At 43.5% G+C, this 24,816-nt stretch overlaps 1 protein-coding gene across 8 annotated transcripts in view; it reads right to left on the reverse strand.

Moving 5' to 3' along the window:
• Positions 1–625: 625 nt before the first annotated feature.
• The window catches only part of LOC311253320 (histone deacetylase 4-like), a 65,618-nt gene continuing 41,427 nt past the window's right edge, over positions 626–24,816 (reverse strand). For all 8 annotated transcript variants that reach the window (XM_084347202.1, XM_084347203.1, XM_084347206.1 and 5 more), the window contains 21 exons: positions 22,993–23,111; positions 15,528–15,656; positions 15,316–15,425; positions 14,782–14,916; positions 14,508–14,700; positions 12,425–12,648; positions 9,533–9,754; positions 8,937–9,132; positions 7,762–7,895; positions 7,548–7,650; positions 7,416–7,462; positions 6,854–6,961; positions 6,593–6,648; positions 6,241–6,328; positions 6,008–6,127; positions 5,752–5,849; positions 5,157–5,275; positions 4,857–4,990; positions 4,285–4,369; positions 4,058–4,202; positions 626–3,937 (listed from right to left, as the gene is read on the reverse strand). In XM_084347202.1, the coding sequence (XP_084203328.1) occupies positions 3,898–3,937; positions 4,058–4,202; positions 4,285–4,369; positions 4,857–4,990; positions 5,157–5,275; positions 5,752–5,849; positions 6,008–6,127; positions 6,241–6,328; positions 6,593–6,648; positions 6,854–6,961; positions 7,416–7,462; positions 7,548–7,650; positions 7,762–7,895; positions 8,937–9,132; positions 9,533–9,754; positions 12,425–12,648; positions 14,508–14,700; positions 14,782–14,916; positions 15,316–15,425; positions 15,528–15,656; positions 22,993–23,111 (2,605 nt within the window). In that variant the 3' untranslated portion in view covers positions 626–3,897. The remainder of the gene's footprint in view (positions 3,938–4,057; positions 4,203–4,284; positions 4,370–4,856; positions 4,991–5,156; positions 5,276–5,751; positions 5,850–6,007; positions 6,128–6,240; positions 6,329–6,592; positions 6,649–6,853; positions 6,962–7,415; positions 7,463–7,547; positions 7,651–7,761; positions 7,896–8,936; positions 9,133–9,532; positions 9,755–12,424; positions 12,649–14,507; positions 14,701–14,781; positions 14,917–15,315; positions 15,426–15,527; positions 15,657–22,992; positions 23,112–24,816) is intronic.

The raw sequence follows: 24,816 nt of genomic DNA on the forward strand, positions 1-24,816 counted from the left end.
CTTTCTTAAGATAATAAACCAAATATATTCAATTTTTGGACACTTGGCCAAACAGAACAAGCTGCTTGAATATTTCAATGTAGGCTTTTGGGAATAATTAAGTAAATCTCTCCCCATTTTGTGACTTTGCGAGACCACTCTGAGGAGGAGGAGGTCACCTGATTTGAATCCAACATGCACACTTGTGATATTGGTTCTTGTAATTAGATTTTCCACTCAGCGACAGGTCAGCTGAGACTTCATGCCTCTCGCATGTCCTGCCATCGTTGCCGTCATGTGCCGGCCGGATGATTTACCCGTCTTCAGATGCAGAAGCAGGAAGATTTCTGTCATCTGTGCAGCTTTTCCTGTCGATCTCGACACATTTCAGGAATTTAACAACCACCAGTATTGATTGTTTACACTCGGATTGCACCAACATGGACTTTGAGTGTTTATTTCCCCGAGGTGATTAAAAAACTGATAATCTGACTTTGCATCATCGGTTAGACAATCTCAAATCCTGACATCCTGTCAAGGATTAACTGCTGAATTGATTTTGGTTCCTATTGACCTTTAAAACCCAGATTTTACCTCACGAAAACCTGCAACAACAAAGAAAAAACACAAGTACAGACTCTTGTATTTTTCAGAAATATATTTTATAGATGATGTCAGAGATGAAATGTCCAAAGCGTAGGTCCCAAAGAAAGAGTTTTCATCAATAGAGACAAACAACAAACAAAAAATAACTTTTTTTATCAATTTACATGTAAACCGAGAATTGCTCTTGAGCCACAGTGGTTATATATATATGTAGAACTGGCCGAGGTGGGTGTGACAATCAAAACGACGATGCCCTTTTTTTTCTCTTCTTCCCCAAACCGATATCCGTCGATTTCTAGTGCCCGTTCAGATCTTTGAAAAGAGGAACATTCTTTGGGAGAGTTTCTTTAATAAGGTGTGAATGTAGCGGAGGTTTGGCAGAGCGTGTTTCTCTTTAGCACAGTCCATATACACGTCGTTAAGTGCTGAATCGTGTTAAAATCACTTATTGGAAACGATATTCAATAAGAACGATATCAAATGTTCCTCGGCGGAGTCATTTGGACAAAGTCTTTTGAATTGTTTGCACACCAGAGAGGAAGAAAACCCGTCCTGCCTGGTGCTTCTCGGGAAGTTGCCGTGGGAGGTTTTTTTTTTTTTTGTGTGTGTTTTTCTTTTTTCTTAAGTCCTCCAGTGTTTCTTCTTCTATTGTGCAAATACATTTTTGTTACATAGACAAGCAGGCATGCTGACTCACAAACCATGCAAAGAGTTAAAGTTGGCGCGAGCAGACGGCAAAAATGAAAGAGTAAGTATTAAAGTTTCTACAAAAACAAAACAAACAAAAAAAAAAGCCAAATTAAACATGTAACAAGTGGAATGTTTGTCAGACGTGAAAAAAAATATCAACTCAAGCTCAAATTTTACAAGTTTATGAAATGATATCAACTTAAAAATGAACGTGATAGTCGATAGAGCAGCTGTGGATCAATTTTAATGTAACTTGATCTCCGACTGATCAGCTGAAGTCAAAGCGGGAGGAGGGAAGAAGGAGGCACTGATGTCATGATAGTGCAACACATGCTCAGAAAGAGATTTTTAAACTATCGCCTGATGCTTTCCATCCAAAAAACAACTTCTCCAGACATGTTCGACCCTCTGTAAACTCAGCTAGCTACATAAAACGGCATCTAAACCTCATTTTGGATGTGTTGTCACAGTCGAAATGTGCACACGAGCCATGCACGGGAAGGAAAAATGTATCGATTAGGCATCAGAGCGATCGCTCGAGAGGGCGATCAGAAAGTCAATTGCAGTGCCGTGTGATGATCTCACTCGAGGGCGAAACAGTGCAGTCGATGACGAGTTAAATATGCTGCTTTTTTTTTTTTCCTTAAAGTCCATGGAGTAATATCGTACACCATACTGTTTGTCGCTCACAATATCATAGCTGTCATTAGTTAGAGTACATTTATAAATTTTCCATATACAAATCTCCTATAAACAAGTACATGTTATAAATACACGATTGATGAAAATGCAGAAAAGGCTGAGAGAGCCGTAGAAAGAAAGAAAGAAAGAAAGTCGCTCCTTATTTCTGATAAATACAAGAAAGAAAGAAAGTTTTTTGAACAAGTAGTGACACGAGTACTAAGTGTGTGAACGGCAGCCCTATAACTATCCAGAAAACGGATAAAAACACAGAACAAAAATCTATGGATGAAAAAAAGTTAGAAAAATAATCTTATACAATAAAAAATAAAAAGTGGACACGCTTACCAAACACGGTTTGTCGATATCGTAAAATTGACAACTCGATGTGGAAAAAAATCATACATGTAGATACAAACGGGGGCAATACTCGATTACTGCCTCTCAAAATATATTCAATTCAATATACATGACTAATGTTTTTAGCTCACACTAGCAAAAAACCAAGGTAGCTGCCAACCGGCAAAGCATGGGAGGCCAAGAAGATCGGCACGGAAATGCTCACTTTTTGATCCATGAAGGGTTAAATTAGTAAACGTTGAACTGGGGGGGGGGCCGAGATGAGAAGTGTTTTTAATCGAGGAGGAGTGAAAAGTACTACTGTAAATGCAAACTCATGCTTTGGCTTTTCTTGCTTGGCTTTCTCTTTTGGATAACATTCAAGAATCTTGCAAAAAAGTCTGGTTCTCTCTGCTCGAACGCATGCTTCATGTGTTTACAAAGCAACGACTTCAGTTAAAGGGAAGCTACATCAAAGGCTTTTTGAGAGTTTTTTCAATCTAATTTCCTCGTCTGAAGGTCTCCATGTTTGCACCGTTTTTATTTTTCTACTGAAGCTGGCAACTACCTTTACAAAGCGTTTCTCTTTCTTCTTTTCTTTTTTTTTTTTTTTTACAGAAAAATAGATCCATCCAAAAGTAAAGTAACTCTTCGAGAGAGGCTGTGAGAGACATAAACGTTGTCTTCGTCACGTTTCCAAGTAAACATGCTGAAAGATTGTTTGCTTTATGTTCGTCGTTCCCTCCCCAGAAAAGGAGAGCGGGAAACTCTCCGTCTCCCTCCCTCAGTCCCTCCCTCCCTCCGTCCCTCGCGCCGACTCCTCAGCGAGAAAAATCTTTTAGACTTAAGGCAATCTTTTCCTGAACAATCCTGAAATCCAGCGGACCCCTCACCAAGGCACTCCTCTCACTCGTCAACCTTCACAACGTCAGGCTGCTCCGGCGAGGTCGTCGGTCTTCCTCGTCAAAAATCTTCGCGAAAGCCGACTCAAACTTTTTCGGCCACAGTGAACGCATCGTGTAAAATAGTATCTCGGTTTGCCGCGATGCCCTTTTTGTTTTTTCGTCGGGAAAAATAGTCGAGAAAAGAGAAAAAAAGAAACTCCCGCGCTGTGTTTGACAGCTGGGAACATCTGCTGTCCCTGGTGTCCATACTGTGTGTGGTCAGAAGGCAGCTGTGTAAAGCACCGTTATGTTTCTGCGCCTCTCCATGACGAGACCTGAGCTCGCCCCACAACTCCAAATACACTCGCCCGCTGCTGCCTTGGTCACGTGGTTAGCCGCAGTGGGCTAACGTAGGGGTGCGAAGACTGACAGAAAAAAAATGAGTGTCTCTGAGCGAGCGCCGCCAAGCGACGCCGGTATGTCTAATTCTTTTTTTCCAATTCAGTCCTCCGTCTCCTGATTGGCTCCCTACTCTGAGGCTGAGCCCACCCCCTCTCCCTCGTGTTTTGGCCGAGGGGCCGCCAATCAAGGTGACTGACGTGGTGAGTGGGGTTAGGGGGACTAAATGAAGGGGTCAGTCGAGACTCTTCGCAGCTCAAAGAGGCGTTCTCCGGAGAGGTCAATGGTTTACAGTGTGACACCCTCGTGGTTCCCTCTGTTACAGTGGTTCCTCCTCCTCCATGGGTTCCTCTTCTGGCCTGGAAGACACATTCACAGGTATTAATCGTCAGGCAGAGGATGGGTGCAGAGAGTAGTAGAAGAAGAAGAAGTGACAGAAGGTTAAAGATATCCTGTAGATGTGACTCTGGATCCTTTACCTTTGATCCATGGCGTTGGTGTTCGCCACGGAGAGAGAAGCCATGGCGCTGACGGCCTCGGCCTCCTCCGAGTCTCCTCGTTTGGCCTCCAGCAGGGAGAGTCCCAGCCGTGGTGAGTAGCGGTGCACCGAGCGCCAGTACTTACCTGGAGAGGAGATAAGAGAAGTTGTACCAGTCGTGTGGAAGCAAACTGTCAAAAAGTGACCATGAAGCGAATGTGAACTCACTGTGAGTCTCTAAGACCTTCTCCAGAGAGCGGACAGCGTTGGCGTTGGGCCTCTGCTCGAGGACGGCCTTCGGCAGCGGGTCCAGCTGCACAAGACGAAAACAAAACACACAGAAAATGTAAACATGGAGTCTGGAAACAGGCTGCAACTCCGATAGTTTCCACCAGGGGGCCGACCAGGAAATAATGCACCATGTAACATCAATTCATTTCACTCCCACTGGATCCCAGACGGATGACATGGTGACATATTAATGCCTAATGAGTCTATTTCACAGCACTCTGTCAGATTTATCAATGTAAAACTAATTCAGCTGCTGTTTTCATGTTTTACAGCCGAAGCAGTGATCATTTTGAATTGGATTAGTGCAGCTAATTTTCTGTTCTTTCCATTTCACTGCAAACACAGCCGACTAAAACGTAGCTAAAATTAATTAAATCTATTAATCAGTAGCACAGTTTTGAAGCACCTGGCCGACACCCTGAAAAACACGCCACTCTTTCTCCCCATCCGTCTTTTCTTCACTTTAATTAGGATTCAGACCCTGTGTGTTGTCAAAGTGCCCTCCTTACCTCCTGGCCGAGCAGGGCGGCCACGCAAGCCTCGGAGGCGTCGCAGATGGCGGTGAGGTCGTGACCCCCCTCCAGAGCCAGGACCACCCGGCCTCCGGCGAGGGTCATCAGCTGCTTGGTCAGATAGCCGAAACCTGAGGAGAGGAAGTGAATTAATGTAAATGACTCTGCATTGAATCTAATTAACATTTGAGCCGTTCGTCCCCCCAGAAACAACTTTAAACTTTCACCAACTATTTGTTTTATGTGGTCGACTGCTGAGAGTGCGAGATAAGAAACTTCACGTAATCTGGTACTCACACTTGGACGTCAGCGTGTAGCCGCCCAGAGGTGGAGGGTGTCCCTCAACAGCGTCGAAGCCTGAAGAGACCAGCACGATGTCTGGAGCGAACTCGTTGGCAATGGGCATCACCACCGACCTGAGGGGGCAAGTGTGGCGTATAAAGATTAGACAGAATAATGTAGAAGATGCTCAAACAGCACAAAGTGAAATTATTCATTTTTTAAAACCACCTCAGCCAAGTAATTAATCAGTAAGTATTTAATTTCTGAAGCAAAATGATCAGACATGACCTGACATTTGCTGCTTTTATTAGCTAATATATTAAAAATCTTTGAGTTTTCCAAGGTCGGTCGGACAAAACGAGACATTTGACAGCATCACCTCGAGCTTGAAATTATGATGAGCATTTTAATCATCTTTCTGACAAATTACCACATGATTAGAGAAAAAATGAAAGTAATCATTAGTTTTTTCATATTCAAGGAAGAGATTGAGCTCAAACTAACATCTCTGTCCAATAAAAACAACCTATAGGAGCTGTGAGATGAACTGCCCTCACTCTCTGGCTAGCTGCTTTGTCTTTGTGTGATGTGGCGACGTTGTATTTTGTACCTGAAGGCAGCCAAGTACTCGACGTCTCCCATGGGTGGATCGAGGCCTCCGGTGAAGGCAACATTGACGTTGAACCCGACTCCAGGCCCGCTGCCCACCTGCAGAGAGACGCATCTGTGACTCACACTCATACATACTCTACATCAGTTAGCTGTTTAGTTGACTGAACGACTCTTTAATTGTTTGATTAATTGCAGCTTTAAATAAAAGTACTCATAAAGACACGTAGTGACAGTTAATAAGGTCACAAGCTCACCTCGTCAGGTGCTCCGCTTCCAGGGAAGAAGTTGCCGTCGTCATAGCGATGAATAGACAGGTAAAGGACGTTGGGGTCGTCGTAGAAAGCCTGCTGGGTGCCGTTGCCGTGGTGAACATCCTGCAGTAAACACATGATATAATCACTAACTCTGCCGCGCTGTGTGGCTTTTAAGATGTATTATATGCTATAAATACAGCTACGTCACACGAGAGAGATGTGGTGAGACTGACCCAGTCCACGATGAGGATCTTGTTGACGTTGAGTCTCTGCTGCAGCAGTTTGGCTGCGATGGCCACAGAGTTGAAGTAACAGAAACCCCTGAAATGGCAGCACAAGAGGGAGGAGACTCAGCCGTGCTAAATCACTTTCCTGCTCCATTTCCATGTTTTTATAGTGCGTTTCAAACACATTGTGAGGAGGATGTGAAAAATAAATAAAGCAGCCTTCACTCAGCACTTTATGTGCAGATTAACTCATTGGTTTATGTTGTTTCTATTCCAGATGAGCCTGTTCTGACGCTGGTATTTGTATGTGCACGGATTAAGTGTTCCTGACTGAGTGTGGTGTCGGCTGTGGCCTTACATGGGAGTGCTTTCCTCCGCGTGGTGTCCAGGAGGGCGGACCACAGCGAAACCGTTCTGCAGAGAGAGACGGGAGTGACAGGGTGAGTCACGGCACTGATCGCCAGGATGTAGTGATTAGAAACGCAACTTCTGAGTGGGAAACAACAGCTAAATCTGTCTTATAATAAATCTACTTTACTGTGTTTTCTTTGGGATGGGAAGTCAGAATCAAGGTCATGCAATATGTTTTTACAAGCAAGATGAGTGTGATGACGGTCACCTTCAGCTCTCTGGTAGCCACTTTGAAAACGAGCTCCACCACCGAGCCGACAGCGAGACGAGCCGCACTGGAGGAGTGGACCTCGTTCCAAATGGTGTCGCTGTCCACCTACGAACACAAGAGACGGTTTACTAAAGATTAATCCACAATCGAGGGAAGATAACAGGTTAGAGTCGTATCTGAGCACTTAAACAAAACCCTTTTGTTTGTTTCTTTGTGCAACGTACAGCAGTCATTTTTCATTAATATCAATTTTCCTAAGTGGCCATCACAGCTGGAGCACACAGTCTGGCACCACTGTTTACAGAACGTTATCAATCATTATGTGGACGCTTACATTAGAGTTATTGTTTTCGTTATCGTTCTCGGTGTCGACAGCTTCTTTACTCTCAATTGTCTAAGTCTGAAAGGTGCAATACAAAGAGAGAAGCCTCGTCTTTCCACACAGTGACACACTTCTGTATTATCATTTTTAAATACTATTAGATGATTATTAAATAAACAGCATAAACATTTAATCCGGAAAATTTTAATTCCCTCTATAAATGTGAGCGTAACTTACCCCGACTCCTCCACACGGTAGCCGTACAAACATGGGAGTGATTGAACCTGGTGATCAGGAGATAAAAATGTAATTAAAGACAGTTAATGGCTAAATGTTAGTGTGTGTGCGTGTGTGTGTGTGAGATCTTACAATCAAGTTTCTGTCGGAGAGGGTTGGTTCCATACAGCAGGACGTGGGCTTCAGAGTGAACCGTCTGCAGCTCTTCCAGCGTGGCCTTCCTCCCACGGATACACTACATGCACACACACACACACACACAGAGGGATACAACTCTCATATGCAGCTTACAACTTTGTGTGATGTTCACAGCGGAGTGTCTTTTTTTCTTCTTCTGATAACACACCTCACACTGCGCTCTGAGTCCGGTCTCCTGCAGACGAGACCAGATGCTCTGGATCCGGCCGGCGTGCTCCGGGTGACTGTTGGTGTTCCCGCACATACACTGGTGCTTCTGCATGAGAGAGTCGTACACCAGGCCTGAGGAAACACACAGAGACACACTTATTAACCATTACAGGATGGAAATCAATCAGTCAAATGACAGGGAATAAACAAGTAGCTGTTTTAATGAGTGAAATGCCAAATATCCCCTTATTACTGCTTATTAAATGTGAGATTATACCACTTTTATTTTGTTTTATGTTGGTGTAAACTGAGTCTTTGGGTTTTGGGCTCTCAAGACGGCACATTTGACGTCTTACATACCAAAAATGTATGAATTTATCCAGAAAATATCTGTCAGATTAGTATTTATAATGAAAACTTACAAAAAATTAGATTTAAAATGACAAAAATGGTTAAAGTGGTTTATTTCCTTTATTGTTGTACATGTTAAAATCACCGACAGTTGGTTTAAGGTTTCTTTTGCGAGATTAAGAGACATATTGGTAGCAAATAAAAGTTAATGTTTACGTAATTATTGTTGCATAAACACTGATATTTACATCTAAGAATGGGGTGCCAGTTTTATTATTTTCTGTTATTAAAGACACAAGTTTCCAGTTTCCTGAATATGAAAGTCAAACTTCTTTCAAAATGTCAAACTTTACAGATATTCTCACTCTCATCATCTCTTTTCTTTTACATTTTCTATGCAGTTTGGAGCGGAGTGGGAGTAAAGTAGGCCAAACTGTTATAAAAATATCTTCATCTTTGTAGCATGAACACAAAAAGCTGCCACATTATGTGGCATCTTCATGGTGTTAACACTTCAGTGCAGATACACAAGTCTATTGCAGGCAGGAGCTTAATTCTGTCTTCATTTCTTCTCAGCTCTATTTATCGTTTTCAGATTATGTTTCAAGAGTCAGATGTCTGAGAGGAAGACTAAGTGGGTGAGAAAAAGGTTTTGGCAAGATTTGCTCCACTGCTACCAGATGGAGGCCAGATCCACTACACCACAGAAGAATCTATTTTACTCTCCAGTGTATTTAAAAGTGAAATTCAACACAGAAAAACAGGCAAAACATCAGAGACGATGAGCAAAAGTAGCTGCAGCTCAGTGGTGGTGGTGCTGACCTGTGGTGAAGCGAGGTTTGGTGGGAGGATCAGTAGTGGGGACGCTGATTGGGAAGGAGGACGCCGAGGCCGGAGACGACTGGGCCCTGGACAGGGGGCGGTGTCCCGGGAAGGAGATTGACAAGCCGGCAGCCTCCATGGAGGCCTGATAGTTTCTCAGCTGATGGATCCGCTGCTGCTCCAACAACAGGGCCTGCTGCTCAAACACACACACATATGGAGGAAACACATACAGAAGATGAATCCCACAGTTGTCATGGTGAGTTGTTTGGAGAAAATGTAAATGTGTTTGACGAATAAAGGGCAGAAAATTAGCTTCGACGTTTTCTATTGCAGGTGCAACTCATGGCCAAAAGATGGCAGCCAAAACAAATGATACAGCTTCGATTCGAGCCTTTAAGTACAGACAGCCCAAAATGTAATTCTGGGACTGTTTATTTGAGTTTCACCTCTCCGGGACGTCCCCGGGAACACCTTCAATACATAACTGCCAAGTCAAGTTTAATCAATTCTCCGACTCCCTATTGATTCTCTCAGCCCACGTTGTTTAACAGCTGGATATTCAGGCACATGTCTCACTTTTCGCCGTCCTCTACCTGTCTGAAGAGCAGCTCCTGCTCCGCCTGCCTCTCCCGCTCCCTGTGCTGCTGCATCGCCGCCTCCTCCTGCAGCTCCTGCGGGTCGGGGGGCTCCTGCTTGATGGTGACCCCTGGCGGCAGGGCCCCTCCGTCCTGGTGCTCCCTCAGCTCCTCCTCTGTCTCCTCCGGGTGGCTCTGGTGCTGACGGCCAACGGGGGACTCGCTCGGCTTGGCCATCATCTGCGGGGGAACACGGGGAGGGGGGGTTTGATGATGTTATGATGTGAAATTTTTTTCACAATAAAACAGCAGGACGTGACAAATCCCCTCCGACGTGTGAGGCTGCATTCAGACGCTCTGCTCTGAATCAAATTCCTGGCAAATCACTCCTTTCTCTGGAGCATTCTTCTTTTAACAAGCTTAATTTGGATTACTCAGTCAGATTGGTGTCCCGCTCATTTCAAACTGATCCGTTTTAATTGAATGTGAGTGGCCGCTCCGCCGACTGTACTCCGGGGCAAACTGTGTCTCGGCGAACAGAGACATTCCACACTCCCCGTCGCGTCGCTTTTCATCGACTCATTTTGGGGCCCGCTGTTCACCTAGTAGTGATTCAGTTGTCTGTTCATTCACTTTTAATGACATGAGCTATTCAAAAAAGTGCCATTCAAGGCTGAGTGCTCGCCTCCGTGATGTGCGAGTGTTTGCTGGAAGCCTCAAGAGTGGGTTACAGCTACAGGTGTGTGCGTTTCCCACAGCTATAAGCTTCTGGGTCCCATGGCACAGAGATGACGCAGGATGTACATCAGAGCATTCATCAGCTTACATTCAACAACCCCCCTTCTGTTCTTGTCTTCTTTACGTCCGAGCAAACACTCTCTGTCCCCCCATTTTAACACCTCCTCTTGACCCCCGTCACCCCCACCTCTCTGCTCCACTTTCCCAGAAGCCCCTCTTTTATCTAGCTTAAATTGGAGATATGGTTCAGAGACTCAATAATGACCAACCACTGTTTTTGACCAACAGTCCAAAACCCAAAGATATTCAGTTTACTATCAAAGAAAAACATCTAGAACCAGTCATGAAATGAGAGATCGATTTTTAGATTACATACAGTTCATTCAGAATACGTCATTCAAGTATTCGAATGACTTCAAACATTAAACTTTCAGCTAAAAATTTGCGTGCAGCTCTTTGCAGAGTGTTGTGTGGGGAGGGCCAGAGTCGGGGGCAGAGCCAACATTAACCAACAAGAGGAAAGCTCAAAGATTACTTTTTAAGTTTTGGAAGTAAAAACTGGATTTATCTTCACTCCTGTTTATCAACCTGACTGCAGCAGCGATCCACGGAGGTGACCTCCATTACCGGGTGGTTTATGTCCTGTAATGCTGACTGCTGACGGATATGACTCCAGGTGTTTATTCCTCCAGAAGGTCTGACTCTGCACCTGGCTCTCTCCTCTAGAGCTGGCCGGCTCTGAGCATCTGAGCATCGGCTCTACCCAAGTAACACTCTGCAAACATCTATTGTTTTGTTTTGACAGAGACCCCTTGCAGAAGAAATGACATGTTATTGTTAATTTAAGTCCTACATCACTTGTTTTTGTGTCACAGTCTCTGATTTGATCACATTTATGGCTTCAACTCACAGCACATTAATCTTTTAGTCTATAAAATGCAGGCAAACAATGAAAAACGCATCACAACTCCCACAATATTGACCAAAAGTCTAAAACCTGAAGATTTGGACCTGCGAGATGTTACTGATGCCAATGAAATACCATTTTCTGGTTTCTGTTGTGCTCCTGATATTTGACAGCTTATCAGCTGCTGGCTACAGCTTCATATTTACTGTACACACAGGAGAGTGGTGTCAATCTTCTCATCTAACTCCAGGCAAGAGAGCAAATAAACATCTTCCACATGCATCTGTTGTTGGAAACTTCAGTGATATAACATTGACAGAAAGAAAAACAACAAATCTGAGATGAGAGATGGTTTTAAATGTTTGCCTTTTAAAAGTGAGGAATTAACTGAGACCACTAGTCACATTATACATTTCAGAATAAAACACAGCTCTCCGCTCGCCTGTATTCTGATTAATTCCCGCAGAATAAAACAATGTTTGAAGTGGAGATTTTCATTTCTGTCCTGACAAAACTCCTTGGCGTGCCAGAGGCTGTTATAGAGATGTTTGTGTGAAAAGCCGCCACAGGAGAGCTCTGAAACATATGGAGGGAGTGAGAGAGAGAGAGAGAGAGAGAGAGAGCCGAGCCGAGCAGGGGGAGGCGGAGGAGGAGGAGGAGGAGGTGGAGGAAGAGGAGGAGAGGAAATCCCTTGTTTCATCCACCCACCTCTCCTCCAGCGAGTACTCTGCTCGAATAGGTAAAGCCATCCAGAGCGGCGGCTGCTCGCTTCCTACCCTGACCATATAAGGCAGGGGCTTCCGCTCTGTTGCCATGGCAGCAGCGCACAGTTACCTCGCAGTCCGTGGCAACTGTCTCGGCCACAGTCACAGAGACGTGGATGCAAACACACACATGCACACACTCTGCTATACGTGTTAACCCATACCTGCCTCCGCCTACACGCAAACAGAAATACAACAGAAAGAGAACGAAATCAAGGACTTCACACACGTCCACAGCTCACAAGTTATTGGCTGCGAGACTGTGTGGCTGCCGCCTACACAAACAACTACACTACAGCTCCTGCTGGCCCACGCTGCCTTATAGCCCTAATTAATTATCAGTTGATTTGAGTGTGATGTCAGATCTGTGGCCCCTCCATCGGTACAGTGAGAAAACTGTTTATAACACGTTATATAACGATAATAACGATGCACGACAAACAAGAAAACATGGGAGAAGTCAAACAAACATAGAAAGAAGCACGTGTCTCCACTCTTTACCTTGTTGAGGTGGAGCTGCTGCTGCTGGAACTGCTGCTTGTGCTTCTCGAGGAACTGCTGGTGCTGCTGCTGGACCACCAGCTGCTGCAGGGCCAGGGCCTGGGCGTGGGCCTGCGCCGCGCTGCCCTGGGGCAGAGGGGCCGACTGGGTCCGTCCCAGGGGCCGGTGCTGCCGCTGCAGCTTGGCCATGGATGCCGCCGGGGACATGGACAGGCCGCTCACGCCTTGGAGACAAATGAGGAAGACGGATGTTGGATAACGTTACATTGTGGACGTACCAATAGTCATCCCTTCAATATTCCCATAACATGAATGACGCCATATTTGAGAGAGTATCGTGGTATTAGGAGAGCTTTCTTCAAGAGAGGACAGTGCTTCAATCTGAGACAGGCTGCGTCCTTGATGCTGTACTTTTTGAGCGTCTCTGTGAGTATCGGACACTTAACTTAATCCTTTTAAGACCTTGAAGAGAATTTTATAAATACATTTAGGACTGCACTGCAGTTAAATATAAACATGTCAGTATTTCCTGAGTGTGTCCTGTGCAGACGTTGGTTTAATATGGCTATTAGAGTGAGTTAAGGTGAATCTACATTTTGCCGACATGTTTTGGTTTCAGTGGCAGGTGTAAAGATTTGTGAATGATTTCGATCAGTGTTTCACAAAGGCAAGGATGCAGCTTGCATGTCTTGTTTTGTCCACAACCCAAAGATATTCAGTTTACTGTCACAGAGGAGAAAAGAAACCAGAAAAAAACATGTTTTATTCTTTAAAAATACCGAAACTGAAAACACTTAATCGATTAATTGATAAATCGTTGCAGCTTTAGTTCAAATCTGACTGACTATCAGGTTCATGCAGCTGTTTCAGAAAACTACAGTCCTCAGTGGTGAGTGTTTTGTTGATGACCTGACCAAAAACCTATTTCTAAGACGTGTTTAGACTAAGTGTCAAGATGATGTATTGTTCTGTGTCTGAAAGGAGTGTTTTGGTGACGACCAGAACAGACGCCACATTTTTCCAGATTCCTAAATTAAAAACTGGTTCAGTGAATTATTATGTTGTCCTCCAGTCAAGGACAAGTTTATACTGTCCATGTCTGAATGAGGTGGAAAAACTGTGCAGCAGCTGATTACAACGACTTTAAAATCTCCAGTCTGGTCGGTGACTAACCCTAACCCTGACATTTAATTATAAGCTGCACTGATGAGATAAATTCCTGAAACACAAAATAAAAACATAATTCCTACTTTCACCATCGCTGGTGTTGGACCTAAGATTAGTCAGCAGATGTATCCGTGAACCCAATAAAAACAACCATCTGTGCTGCCATACTGCAGTCCTTCTATTGTGATGATCCGAGCCGGGGAGAGTGAACAGCTCAGTGCATTTACAGTGTATCATCCGGGTGAGGAGAGTAAGAAAAACAGACTGGGGAAATGATCTGAGAAGCTTGATTACTGTGAAAATATCAGAGGAAATGACTAAACTCGCAGAGTGCTTTCAAATTGTCTCTGTCACGTTGTTCTCAGATACACAGAGGCTTTTTTTTTTTTTTATGTTTGAGCTGAGAGGTAAATTACTGCATCTGGCCTGTGTGTGGGTGTGCACACGTCCTTGTCTGTACGTTTTATTGTGCGTGCACATGCGTCTGTATGTGCGTCATTTGCCCATTCACTGCTAGTGCCCCACTCAAAATAGCAGCGAAATGGTAGTCAATGAATGAGCTGATGGGAAAGGTCGCACAATGCGACCATGTCACACTCTCGTAGCATACGCTGACATATGAAAGGAGCTCATTAGTTTGAGCAAATGAATGGACGTCTGTCAGTGTGAGGGGGCACACAGTGTACCACGGACACACATCCCTCTGTGTGTGGTCACGATTTTCTTTATTCATGTGTCGCCAGAGATTGAAAACTGAATAATACTTTAACTTTTACTCGGAGTTGTACTTAATGGTCTTTTTCCTCTTATTTCCATCAATTTCACCGGAGCTGCTCCCTCTAATAGACCTGCCAATGCTTCTTTTATCACTTTTAATCACTCCTACCTTCAATCAAACGTCTATTAGTACTCCTACCTGTCACCAGGGGGCTCTGTGCTGGGCTCTGCTCCATGAGCACCATGTGTTGAAGCAGCGGACTGTGTGCGCCGTGTCCGCCGGTTCCCGCTCCGGCCTCGGCCAGGTAGGGGGTCAAGTGGCCGCCGGAGAGGAAGGGAGGGCTGAGGGAGAGGGCCGGCTGCAGTCCTCCGTCCTGCTGGGCTGACGTCACCTGGAGAAGATGGTTAAAGTTAGTCTGTAAACTCCAGATAAATTCACAGATAAACAGATGCACAGACAGTTTCCTCCTCACGTTGGAAGCAGCAGTGGCCGTGGCAGTGGCGGGCAGCCCCAGGGTGATGTTGGGTAAGGATGGCGAAGTGTAGAGGGACAGCTGGTTAACGGAGCCCCGCTCAGCACTGCTGCACAGCCTCTGGGCCAGAGACGCCTGGGAAGCACATTTAAATGATTTATCTGTTTGCATCACTGCAGCAGTAGATGTCCACACAGAGGGAAAGAGCTACACTCGCATCCTACTGGCGATATCAAATCGTCACGGCCACAAGCCTCCTCCACGCTGCCTGAGTGCCCCTAATGGCTGCCACAAATAGCATCTTGCCAGCTCTTCGGCTGTCTTCCTCCTCTGCAGAGCCATCATGCTTCACTCAGAGGCTTTGTGCATGCTATAGACTGCAAAGTTTAAAAAGCTAATAACAAGCACCTACCACCCACATGAAACAGCAGAGCTACAGACAGCAAACAACAATAAAATGTATAACTTGTACAAAAAAGTGATTCATATATCAGCGCACTGCAGTGACTTGCTGTATGTGTGTGTGCGCGTTACCTCCGTGTTGTTGGAGACTGACACAGTGATGCCGTTCTCATTGGGGATGTTGTTGGAGCTGTTGTTCGGGGAGCTCGGGCCTGAGCCGGGGGCGCTGCTACACGCCGAGTCTGAAGCAAACGCACAAAAAATCAAATACGTATCAGAACATACAGCAGCCTGGAGTGAAACTTTTTGATCACCGGACAGCTGAGTGCCTGCGCGTCCCTCACCTGCCATGTCGAGCGAGCGCTTCTTGGCGGTAGTGATGGGGCTGTCTCGACGGCGCAGCAGCGGGCTGCTCCTCCGCTCGCTCACCTTCTGCTTCAGCCTGGAGCGCAGCTTCAGGTTGGGCTCCGAGGCTGAAAGGAGGATGGAGAGAGAGGCGAACCATTGAACATTCATTCATTCATGGTCTAAGTGACGTCCTGAAGTATATGATGGAGTTCTTCCCCTGCCTATTCAAGATCATATCGTGCACCATCATGGATAACTAACAGGCAAGCGAACAAAGAAAACTGTTGTTTGAATACGGATTGTTCCCTTTTCCACGGAGCCAGATAAAATAAATACAAGCTGCAGCACAAGGACGAGTTCAGGAAGCTCTCAAGAAAACTTGTATTGCATCTTCTCGTCCACTTCAGCAAAGCGAAGCATTTTTAATCATTTCTTCTCTATTCTGGGATATCATTAAAGGAAATAATACGCTTCGAGTGAACATCTCCAACGAAGCTGAATGCAGTCTCACTTAATGAGAGTTAATTAGGAGCCACACCTGTGTCTGACTATCTGTTGCACTTCGAACGAGGTGTGTCACCGGTTCTTGTTGCAGCCTGAGAAAAAGGTTTTGTTGTGTTATTTATGCAAACAAATTACTCCGAATTCAGGAGTTTATTCTCATGAACTGCAGTGTGCCATTTCAACTACTGGCACACTACAACTTCTTGCCAACTCAGACGCCAACACCCTTGTTGAGCCTCCTTGATGTTACACAGCGAACTGGCGGCAGTGCAGCTTTGGACAAATCAATCAAAAGGGTGGGAGAGTTACCTGAGCTACAGTCTCACAGGCTTTCATCTTAAACTGGGAGCTCCACACATTGATCTGTCATGGAGCGCCTTCCACAGAGCTGCTCTGTTATGAAACCTGTTTGGGAGACACACTGGTATGCTGCTATTCATTTACTGTTCCCTCCTTTTTAAATGCTTTCTGAACTTGCCAAATTCTGATCCATTTTCCCAACGACATCGCGGCTAAAAAGCAATTAGCTCCAATTTGGGAGCCATGTCTGATTGTCTAAAGGCCCTTTGGTCTTTTGTGTACACTGTCACAGACTTGTGAATAGAGACAGGGAGAAGGGAACGGCATGTCACCTTGGCTCCCCTCATGGAGGCTAATGTTCTGTTTACTCTGCCCTGCCAATCAGTGACCTCAGATAATTTCGCTATTCATTATCCAATTTTTAATCATCAAAGGAGGGCTAAATCCAATGTGGTACACTGCTAACCCTGATTATGACATAACCAGATTAATCTGCTACTTTATTCCTTACTTTATACCGCGTGAAAGGCTACTTTTACCTGAAATAAACTAATCCTTTTTGGAAACATTCATCAAGAATGAACATGTTCCCCATTCACAGTGTCGGATAATAATAAATGTGCGATCAGGAGTGTGTGTGAAGTGTCAACTGTGAAGTGTGAATGTACAGTAGCACAAAGTGGGAGGGAAAGCTCAGTCCAGATGGAGTCAAACCAATTAATGTTTGTACTACAAATCCAGATTTCTGATCCTGTCGCTGAATTTCATTTTTTAGATGTTTGGAAACAATAAAGATTAAAGTATTCTGCAAACTACCAAGGCCTTAACAATCTAGGTCATTGGACAGTTCATCAGAAACAAAGCCAAAGAACAGTGACCAAGTTAAGAAATCAAGTTAAGACCTGTGTCTAACTGTTATTATGATATACAAATGTGTGATTTTCTGTAAAAACAACACACTTTATGATAGCCATCATTAATAAATGTTACATTTATAGTTTAGTTAATACTTATTTGACAGCTGACACAATTAATTCCTCAAAAATAATTTATTCTGCAAGTGATAAGCAATATTTTCGAACCTGTTTCTGTGACTGAAAAAAGTTTATAACTGGTAAACGACATGTAAAAGAAGAAACTACAGTTAATCATGATGGAGAGAAAGTAACACAAATAAACCACTTCTGCTAAAAGCTAACTAGCCTAGCGTCAAATCATAGGTCCACACAAAGAGCACAGCATCTGCTGTTATCTGACAACTGCTTTTGTTTTCTTTTGTGGGAAATATTCATCCTTAAAAGCATAAAATTCAAGTTTTACAACTTATACGGCCATTACACACTTTTCTCTTAGTGGTCTTCAGACTCAGTTTCTGTAAAATTGAAGCTTTAGGTTTGATAGAAAAGGTTTTTAATAATGCACTGTGCTTAATTCACTGTCTTTCCACGCTGTACAGAGAATTAAAGTTCAAGCTAAGTTCATAAAAATGAGCTTTTACAAAGAAAATGACAAGAGATCCTGGAAATCATTTCTCTGCATGATGAAATAAAACAAATCCGTCATGTGAAAGTGACTTTGCTGCAATATTTTAAAGAAGAAATGTAGTTATATAACCCTGAAAGCTGATCACATAAGATCACAACATGCTATCTCAACACTAATATGTAACGACAGGACTCAGGAGTGTCTGTTGGTGAGGGGAACCAGACAGAATGGCAGTAATTAGCCTGTTCAAGTACAGCAATTAGGTTTGTGCTCCCGATTTCAGAAGAGCGAAAACAAATTTTAAAAGACAAACGATCGAATATGACAGCACCCAAAATAATCACAGCAAAGGCAAAGTCAAAGCCAAGTGGAGTCGATGGGGGAAATGTCAATAACTTTTCTCTTTGAGTGGACTAAAGAGAAAACAACGTAATGTGGAGATTACAGAGAGGCAACTGCTGAGATACAAGGTAGCGTTTAGGATTATTAAGGAGGTTGTGTGATTGTAAATGTGTCTTGGATCCTACTTACTCCTCCTCCTCTGGTAGATTAATCAAGTAACTTCAAGGAGAGTATGACCTCATGACTTAAATTAATATTATTTTAGATTATAATAGGAAATTTAAGGCCTGACATGACTGCTTCATCAAAAATGAAAGGCTTTGTTATCGGCCTTGGGGCACATACAATCACACATGATATCAGTAAACAGATGGTGCATTGTCACCCTGTAAAAATGGGCCTCACAGCCGAGGTAAAAGGTTCACTGAGTGACGTGCTGTATTCAGACAGCCTCATGTTGCCTTGTATTCATGAGCGAGCAATCTGGCGTTCAACCAACGTCATGCACTGTGCAGTACCAGTCTGCCTATGTGCTATTGTATCCATGTGAAGGACGAGCTGCCCCAGTTAGGCCACAAAAAACATATTTGTGGCAACAGTGAAAAGAGGGGTTAGGATGCTTTGCCCTGCCTCGATCAAAGGTTACAGTGAGTCTCAGGGCCTCAAATTTTCCCACCACATTCATGTACATGTGAACATGATCCAGACAAGGCATACTGTATGTACTAGGGGTGTTCCAACAAGGGTACCTCACGATTCGATTCGATTTCGATTATGGGAGCTTCGATTCGATTATTGGCCACGATTCTTCGATTATTGCAATTTTTAATGCTTTTTTCCATACAAGATTGATTTTGTCTTCATCTGTGGCTATATTTGTAAATAAATAGCCTATCAATTAACTCAATTCCTCTAAAACTACACTCATAAAGTAAATAACAAGGTTTTTTGAACATTTGACTTTTTATTTTATGACTATGTAAACATTTGCACTTTGACCTACTTAACTTTGACCAGGGAAAGCTCCGCTTGCAGGAGAGCCCCCTCTATTGGCGGAAAACACTGAAAACAGTCAAGCCCTGGATTTAATGAGGCGTAAACATGTGACGTGACGTGGCGTGAAGCACGAAGTTGGGCAGTGATCAGTGACAACAAAGTTGTCTTCAAAATAAGAGCTTTACATTGCACCCCATTGGATTTTAGAACTGGGTTCTTAGCGGGGGGCTTTTAATTTGAAAGTAGCGACCGTTCGTAGCTTGCCGCTACACAACAGCTGACAGTCAGCAGCTACTAGCTGTTTGGTTGTGTCCGCTAGCTGTCAGCTACAGAGACCGAGGAGACTAGCATCTCCCGGATCTCAGCGGCTTTCCAGTTGCTCATCTTTACATCCGTGGATGAAGTGATGAACTGACTGCTGTGATCAGCTGTTTCCTGGTTTTAAAACTGCAGCTGGGAGTTGCCTCCGCAGAGGCGGCAGTAAGTGTACCCTCAGAGGCGTCAAATTGGCGGACCAAAGCAGACCGCCAATTTGCCGCCTTCTGTCTAAATGCGCGGACCTAGCAAAGCATCGACGTTAATTAATCGATGCCGAATCGTCATGTGACGCATCGTGATGCATCGCCACATCGATGAATTGCACCCACCTCTAGTATGTACATGTGATGCTCTCTCCCTAAATGTGTCCGGTGCAACAAGATAATAATGATGATTAATGACTTTGATGGCTCTCATTCAGCTGAAGCATCTCTTGTCACGCAAATCTCCGCTTCACATTTAGATGATCACTATTATCATAAGGAGGTTGTGTTTTCACCTGTGTCCGTTTGTTTGTTGGTTGGTTGGTTTGTCAGCATGATAACAGAAAACCTACTGAACAGATTTCAACAAAACTTGGATGGAGGATGAGTCTCGGCCCAGAATAGACCCCATTAACTTTTGGTGCAGATCCCGATAAAGGGACGGATCCAGGACTCAAAATTCTCATTAATTTCTCAGGGAGTAATGAATGACCAAAAAAATCTGGCATATTTAGGTGACATCCATGAGTGAGTACAATTTGATGCCGGTCCAAATAAAAATCTGGACCTGGAGGATTTCAGTATGCTTTTTAAAAATAAAATTTGGATGAGGCTTGATTGAATTAAAGGGGACTGTTGGCCTCGGTGGAGGCATGCGCTCTACCGAGTGACATTCTAGTTTACGGCTGCACTTTTTTCAGCATTGTATTGAATGAATACTGCAGGAGTCTGCCACCACTGTCCTGCATTCGAATTTGGATTTAAGAGATTTCAAGGAAACAATGCAGCACATACTTCAGCTTTATTCTCTGTAAGTCTGTTTCACTGATATCAGCCTCGATGACTGCTCTTCCCCTCTGCTAACACTCTGGCAGACCTGTATTAAATGACTGCTAGCTGCTAAAGATTGTTTCTGTATTATTAAAAACCCTCTTGCTTCAACCATCAGTAATCACAGCGGTCACAAACTCAACCAGGACCAAAATCTTGAGGATTACGACGGTTTTTACCTTAATCTTTTGCCGTACTGATCTAATTGTGCTCTACATAAGAGCATCAGCTGCACTATATTTCTGAAATGTTAAAGGAGAGATGGGAGATGCACAAAAGAGTGCTGTTGCGTCCTTTGACCGTTGCTGGGAGCCCTGGGTGCCAATCCTCTACTTTATGGCCAGGCGGTGATATAAAAGGGCCTCTAACCTCTCCCGAGCTGGCATTACCATAAGTAAACCCCGCAAAGCACGTCATCGCTGTGGGCAAATATCAGGGTGGCACAGGTTCGCTCCTCTCTCTGCAGCGGAGTACAATCCTCAGCCTTATAGAAATCAAGCGACGAACTGACACTCCAGGGACGATCTTTTTACTCCCCACCATCTTCCTGCTTCCCCCCCCCCCCCTTCTCTACATGAAGCAAGTTTTGGGGGAGTGTGGCATCATCGTGCCACTTGCTGGATTTAGTTTAAATCCTGTTTGCAAGCTCTCATCTTCTGTGCTCTCATCTCAAACCAACACTTCCTCCATCCTCCCCATCAAATCTTTTTTAACAAAAGTGTTTTGATGTCTTTTAAATGAGCACTGAAAGTTTCTCCACTGTCATCTTCCTCTCTCCATCTTCCTGTTCGCCACAGTTCCTTCTGTCCTCTTCTCTTCTTCCTCCTTTCTTTCTATCCGTCTTCTTCTTCTTCTCCTCTCCCAGGGTGGAATGTGGCTGTGTGGGCCAGTGTCAACTGTGGTCTATCTGCTGTCGTAGCCAGCAGCCCGAAGGCTCAGAGTCAACAGGGCTGGGCTGTAGCCGCCTGCCGCTGCACTAAGTGAATAATTGCACTGTAAGACGACCGCTGCTTCACAGCTACACCACCGCACACACCACTCACACTTTGCACAAACACACAAAGCTGTACACATACACACACCTGACAAAAAATATGCTGCAGACAGCTGGTTTTACTCTGTAAAGGCTTCTTTAGTTTGAGCACTGAGGTTTGAGGACGTTAGATTGTTGGCCACAAAGAAAAAAACGTTTTTCCAGTGGTGCATTCTTCAGTGCTTTAGTAGCTCTAGTGACTTTTGACAAGATTTGTCACTGAAAAGAAAACATGCTGCGCTGCGCAGAAGTACAGTTACTACTTGAAGGAGCAGTGTTTCTCCGTTCTGTTCATAATCTTTATTTAAATATTATGATGTCACGATCCTCCAAATCCAGGATTTGAAATATGTATCGAAATATTGTCAAATATTCATTTCATCTAAATGTATCAATATGTCGATATTTTTGACAACATGACCTCGTATTGGACCACAAATTTGTTATGCAATATGTTAACTGTGCTTAGTTTGTGTGTCCTGGAAAAACACTAAAAGATGTTTTTCGTAGTACGAGGGAATGAGATCAATTTGTTTCTCGGCCCAAAGGTTTTAGCAGCAATTAACATCAAAAAATGATTGGACGTCCAAGATTTTACATCTCTGTGGGTATGAGTAAGTGAATAGAGGAAAGGTCTGATGGGTTTACTGTGCACGATAATCAGAATAATAGTGAAAAAGAACTACTGCAGTTGTGAATTACTTGACCCGGAGGTATCATGCAGATTGAAAACAATAAAGGGCAGAGAATAGAGCCCTGGGGAACTCCAAAAGTAATTGTTGCTCTGCTAGTGGAGATGTTCCCTACTGACAGACCCCTCAAAAAGCATCTGTTGGGGCCAATTACTTTTAATATGCAATTATCCAACAAATTGAAGGCAGCAGAAATGTCCGTTAACGCATAATAATACAACAGGAAGCGTCAGAGTTCTGCTGAACGTCACCTCAACCAACCTCAAATCTGACCTGAGCTAAATATGTATAAATATATTCCCCTCTCTAAACTCTTGGCTAGAAAAATAGATTTGCACTTATTAGCACAAGATCAGGCTCTTAGTATTGTTACAAGATATCTTTACTTTAAATAAAGTGTGACTTTTGAGTACTTTTTACAAACAACAGCTGATTCAAAACAACCCCAAAGGATAAGCAAGCATTAAAACTAATAAAACGTCAGGTGCTAAAAAGGTAAAAACCTCTTTCACTCTACTGAACTCTTGAACCACCCACGCTTGTACTCTCTCTAACACACTCATGTGGGGGATGCTGGGAGACCCTGACAACCTAATGTGGATGTGATTAATGATGCAGAGCCCTGATGCCATCTAAATTATGCTGGACGTGAGTCTGCATAGCAGCTACTGGACGCTACAGTAGCAAGCGTGCGTGTTTGTGTGTGTGTCTAATCCTGCCAAAACTAGGTGTGTAAGCATGTGTGTGTGTGATGTACCGGTCTTTCGCAGTGGGAAGTCGTCCCGAGGGTTGTAGACACCCAGCACAGGTTGGTTGTAGGTGGACATGCCAGTCTGTGGAGGCGAGCTCTGGTCAAGAGAGCTGTGTTGAGTTTTGCTAAAGAACAAAAACACAAACACACACAGTGTTTAAGGTTACACAAAGACCACAAAATCATGCGAAACAAGGGCAAACACTCATAACTTAGTGGACGTAAGGGGACTGAATGAATCGAGCCACTAACTTCATGGCTGTCAAAGATCTGTATGATTAACGCATCATGCAAATCCCCTTGGCAAGGCCTGCAGACATGTGCTGCCATCTGCTCACTGCCTACAGAATAAGGTGGTGTTTGTAGGCAAAGTTAAGCCGAGTTGGCTTCACACCAAATTTGTGTTCCTGACAAGCGGATGTACACACACGTCTCTTCCAAAACTGACGGGGGTTGATGAGTCCAATGAGAGGAGAAAATTCACTTCATGGAAAGAAAGAGACGGATATAGAAGGAGAAAGTTTGTACCGCTTTGAGCTGTTCAAAGTCAACGCTCGTGGGTGTTTTATTGGGTCACACGTCGAGATTATGTAACGTTATTTATTTGGTTATGTGTTTGCATTTTATGGTTTGAGTGCCAACGTGAAATACATAATCATGGAGAACATCATTTGGAAATCATGGCCAGCACACAACAACAGTGTTTAAATATTTCAGGGTTGTGTTAGGTCATGTTACAAAACAGCAGCAAGTACATTATGTACTGCATTTATACTGTACGGTGCAGTTTTGTGGTACTTCTACTGTAATGTATGTTGCTTTATAATAGATTTCACACTGAACTACTGTATTTTTGCTCCACTCCACTGATCTGACAGCAATACTTACTAGTTTTGGGGCTTTTTTGCATATTATATTTAATTAGAACATTTTGATATAAAAGGTTTTGGGTCTCAATTACAGACAAAAGTGGATTTATAATACTTAAAGGTTACATTGATAACATTTTCTAACAATAATACAGAACTTGTAGAGAGGTGCAGAATAAAACTCTCTTTAACTTAAAAACATTATTATGATTGTTGAATCAGTCGTTTTTAAATGTTTGTCGGGTCCAAAATGGTTGTTTTGTTTATCTCTGTGTAATAATTCTGATGAATCTTTCCAGCTTCTAACAATGTTCTTGAATCAATCCTGCAGTGTGTGTGTGTGTTCCCCCTTCAGTGGCTGAATATTATTAATAACACCTTTAAGTTTTGCATTTAACATTTTATAAAGTTGTTAAAATCACCTTCATTGCAACCACCTACAAATAAACTGCTGCTCACATATTTTTGCATGTGTATGTAAATATAATAAACAGTGATAACAATCCTATATCACATTTTACACCATGAAAGAGGCAACTCACTAGGACTACTTCTACTTTTGTTATTTCGAGTACTGATAATATTTCTCCAAGATCTAGTATTTAATTCACATAATTTCCAGCTTTTATTCAAAAACTGCAAAAGTAGTAAATTATCTTGACTGAGAGTCTGACAGATTTTGTTTTAACACAACTTTGACTGTCATTTCTATTTACATATTAAATTCTTTGGTTTGCATAACCATGTTTGCAGTCATGCAAAGCGTCCACATTTACCCACTGACTCAATGAAAGCATGTGACAGGCAGAGCGAACAAAGAGGAAACATCGAATGTACACACCTGCAAAGTGCCCTGGAGATGCTATAATAAATATTCAAGGCCGAGCCTTCACTGTAAGAGCCCCTATCATCAGGTTCCAATATCCTGCTCTCACGTGTATCACTGTGAGCGTGCATGTGT

The sequence above is a fragment of the Pagrus pagrus genome, assembly GCF_965226575.1.
Source record: "Pagrus pagrus genome assembly, chromosome: 24".
In the NCBI taxonomy this organism is placed as follows: domain Eukaryota; kingdom Metazoa; phylum Chordata; class Actinopteri; order Spariformes; family Sparidae; genus Pagrus; species Pagrus pagrus.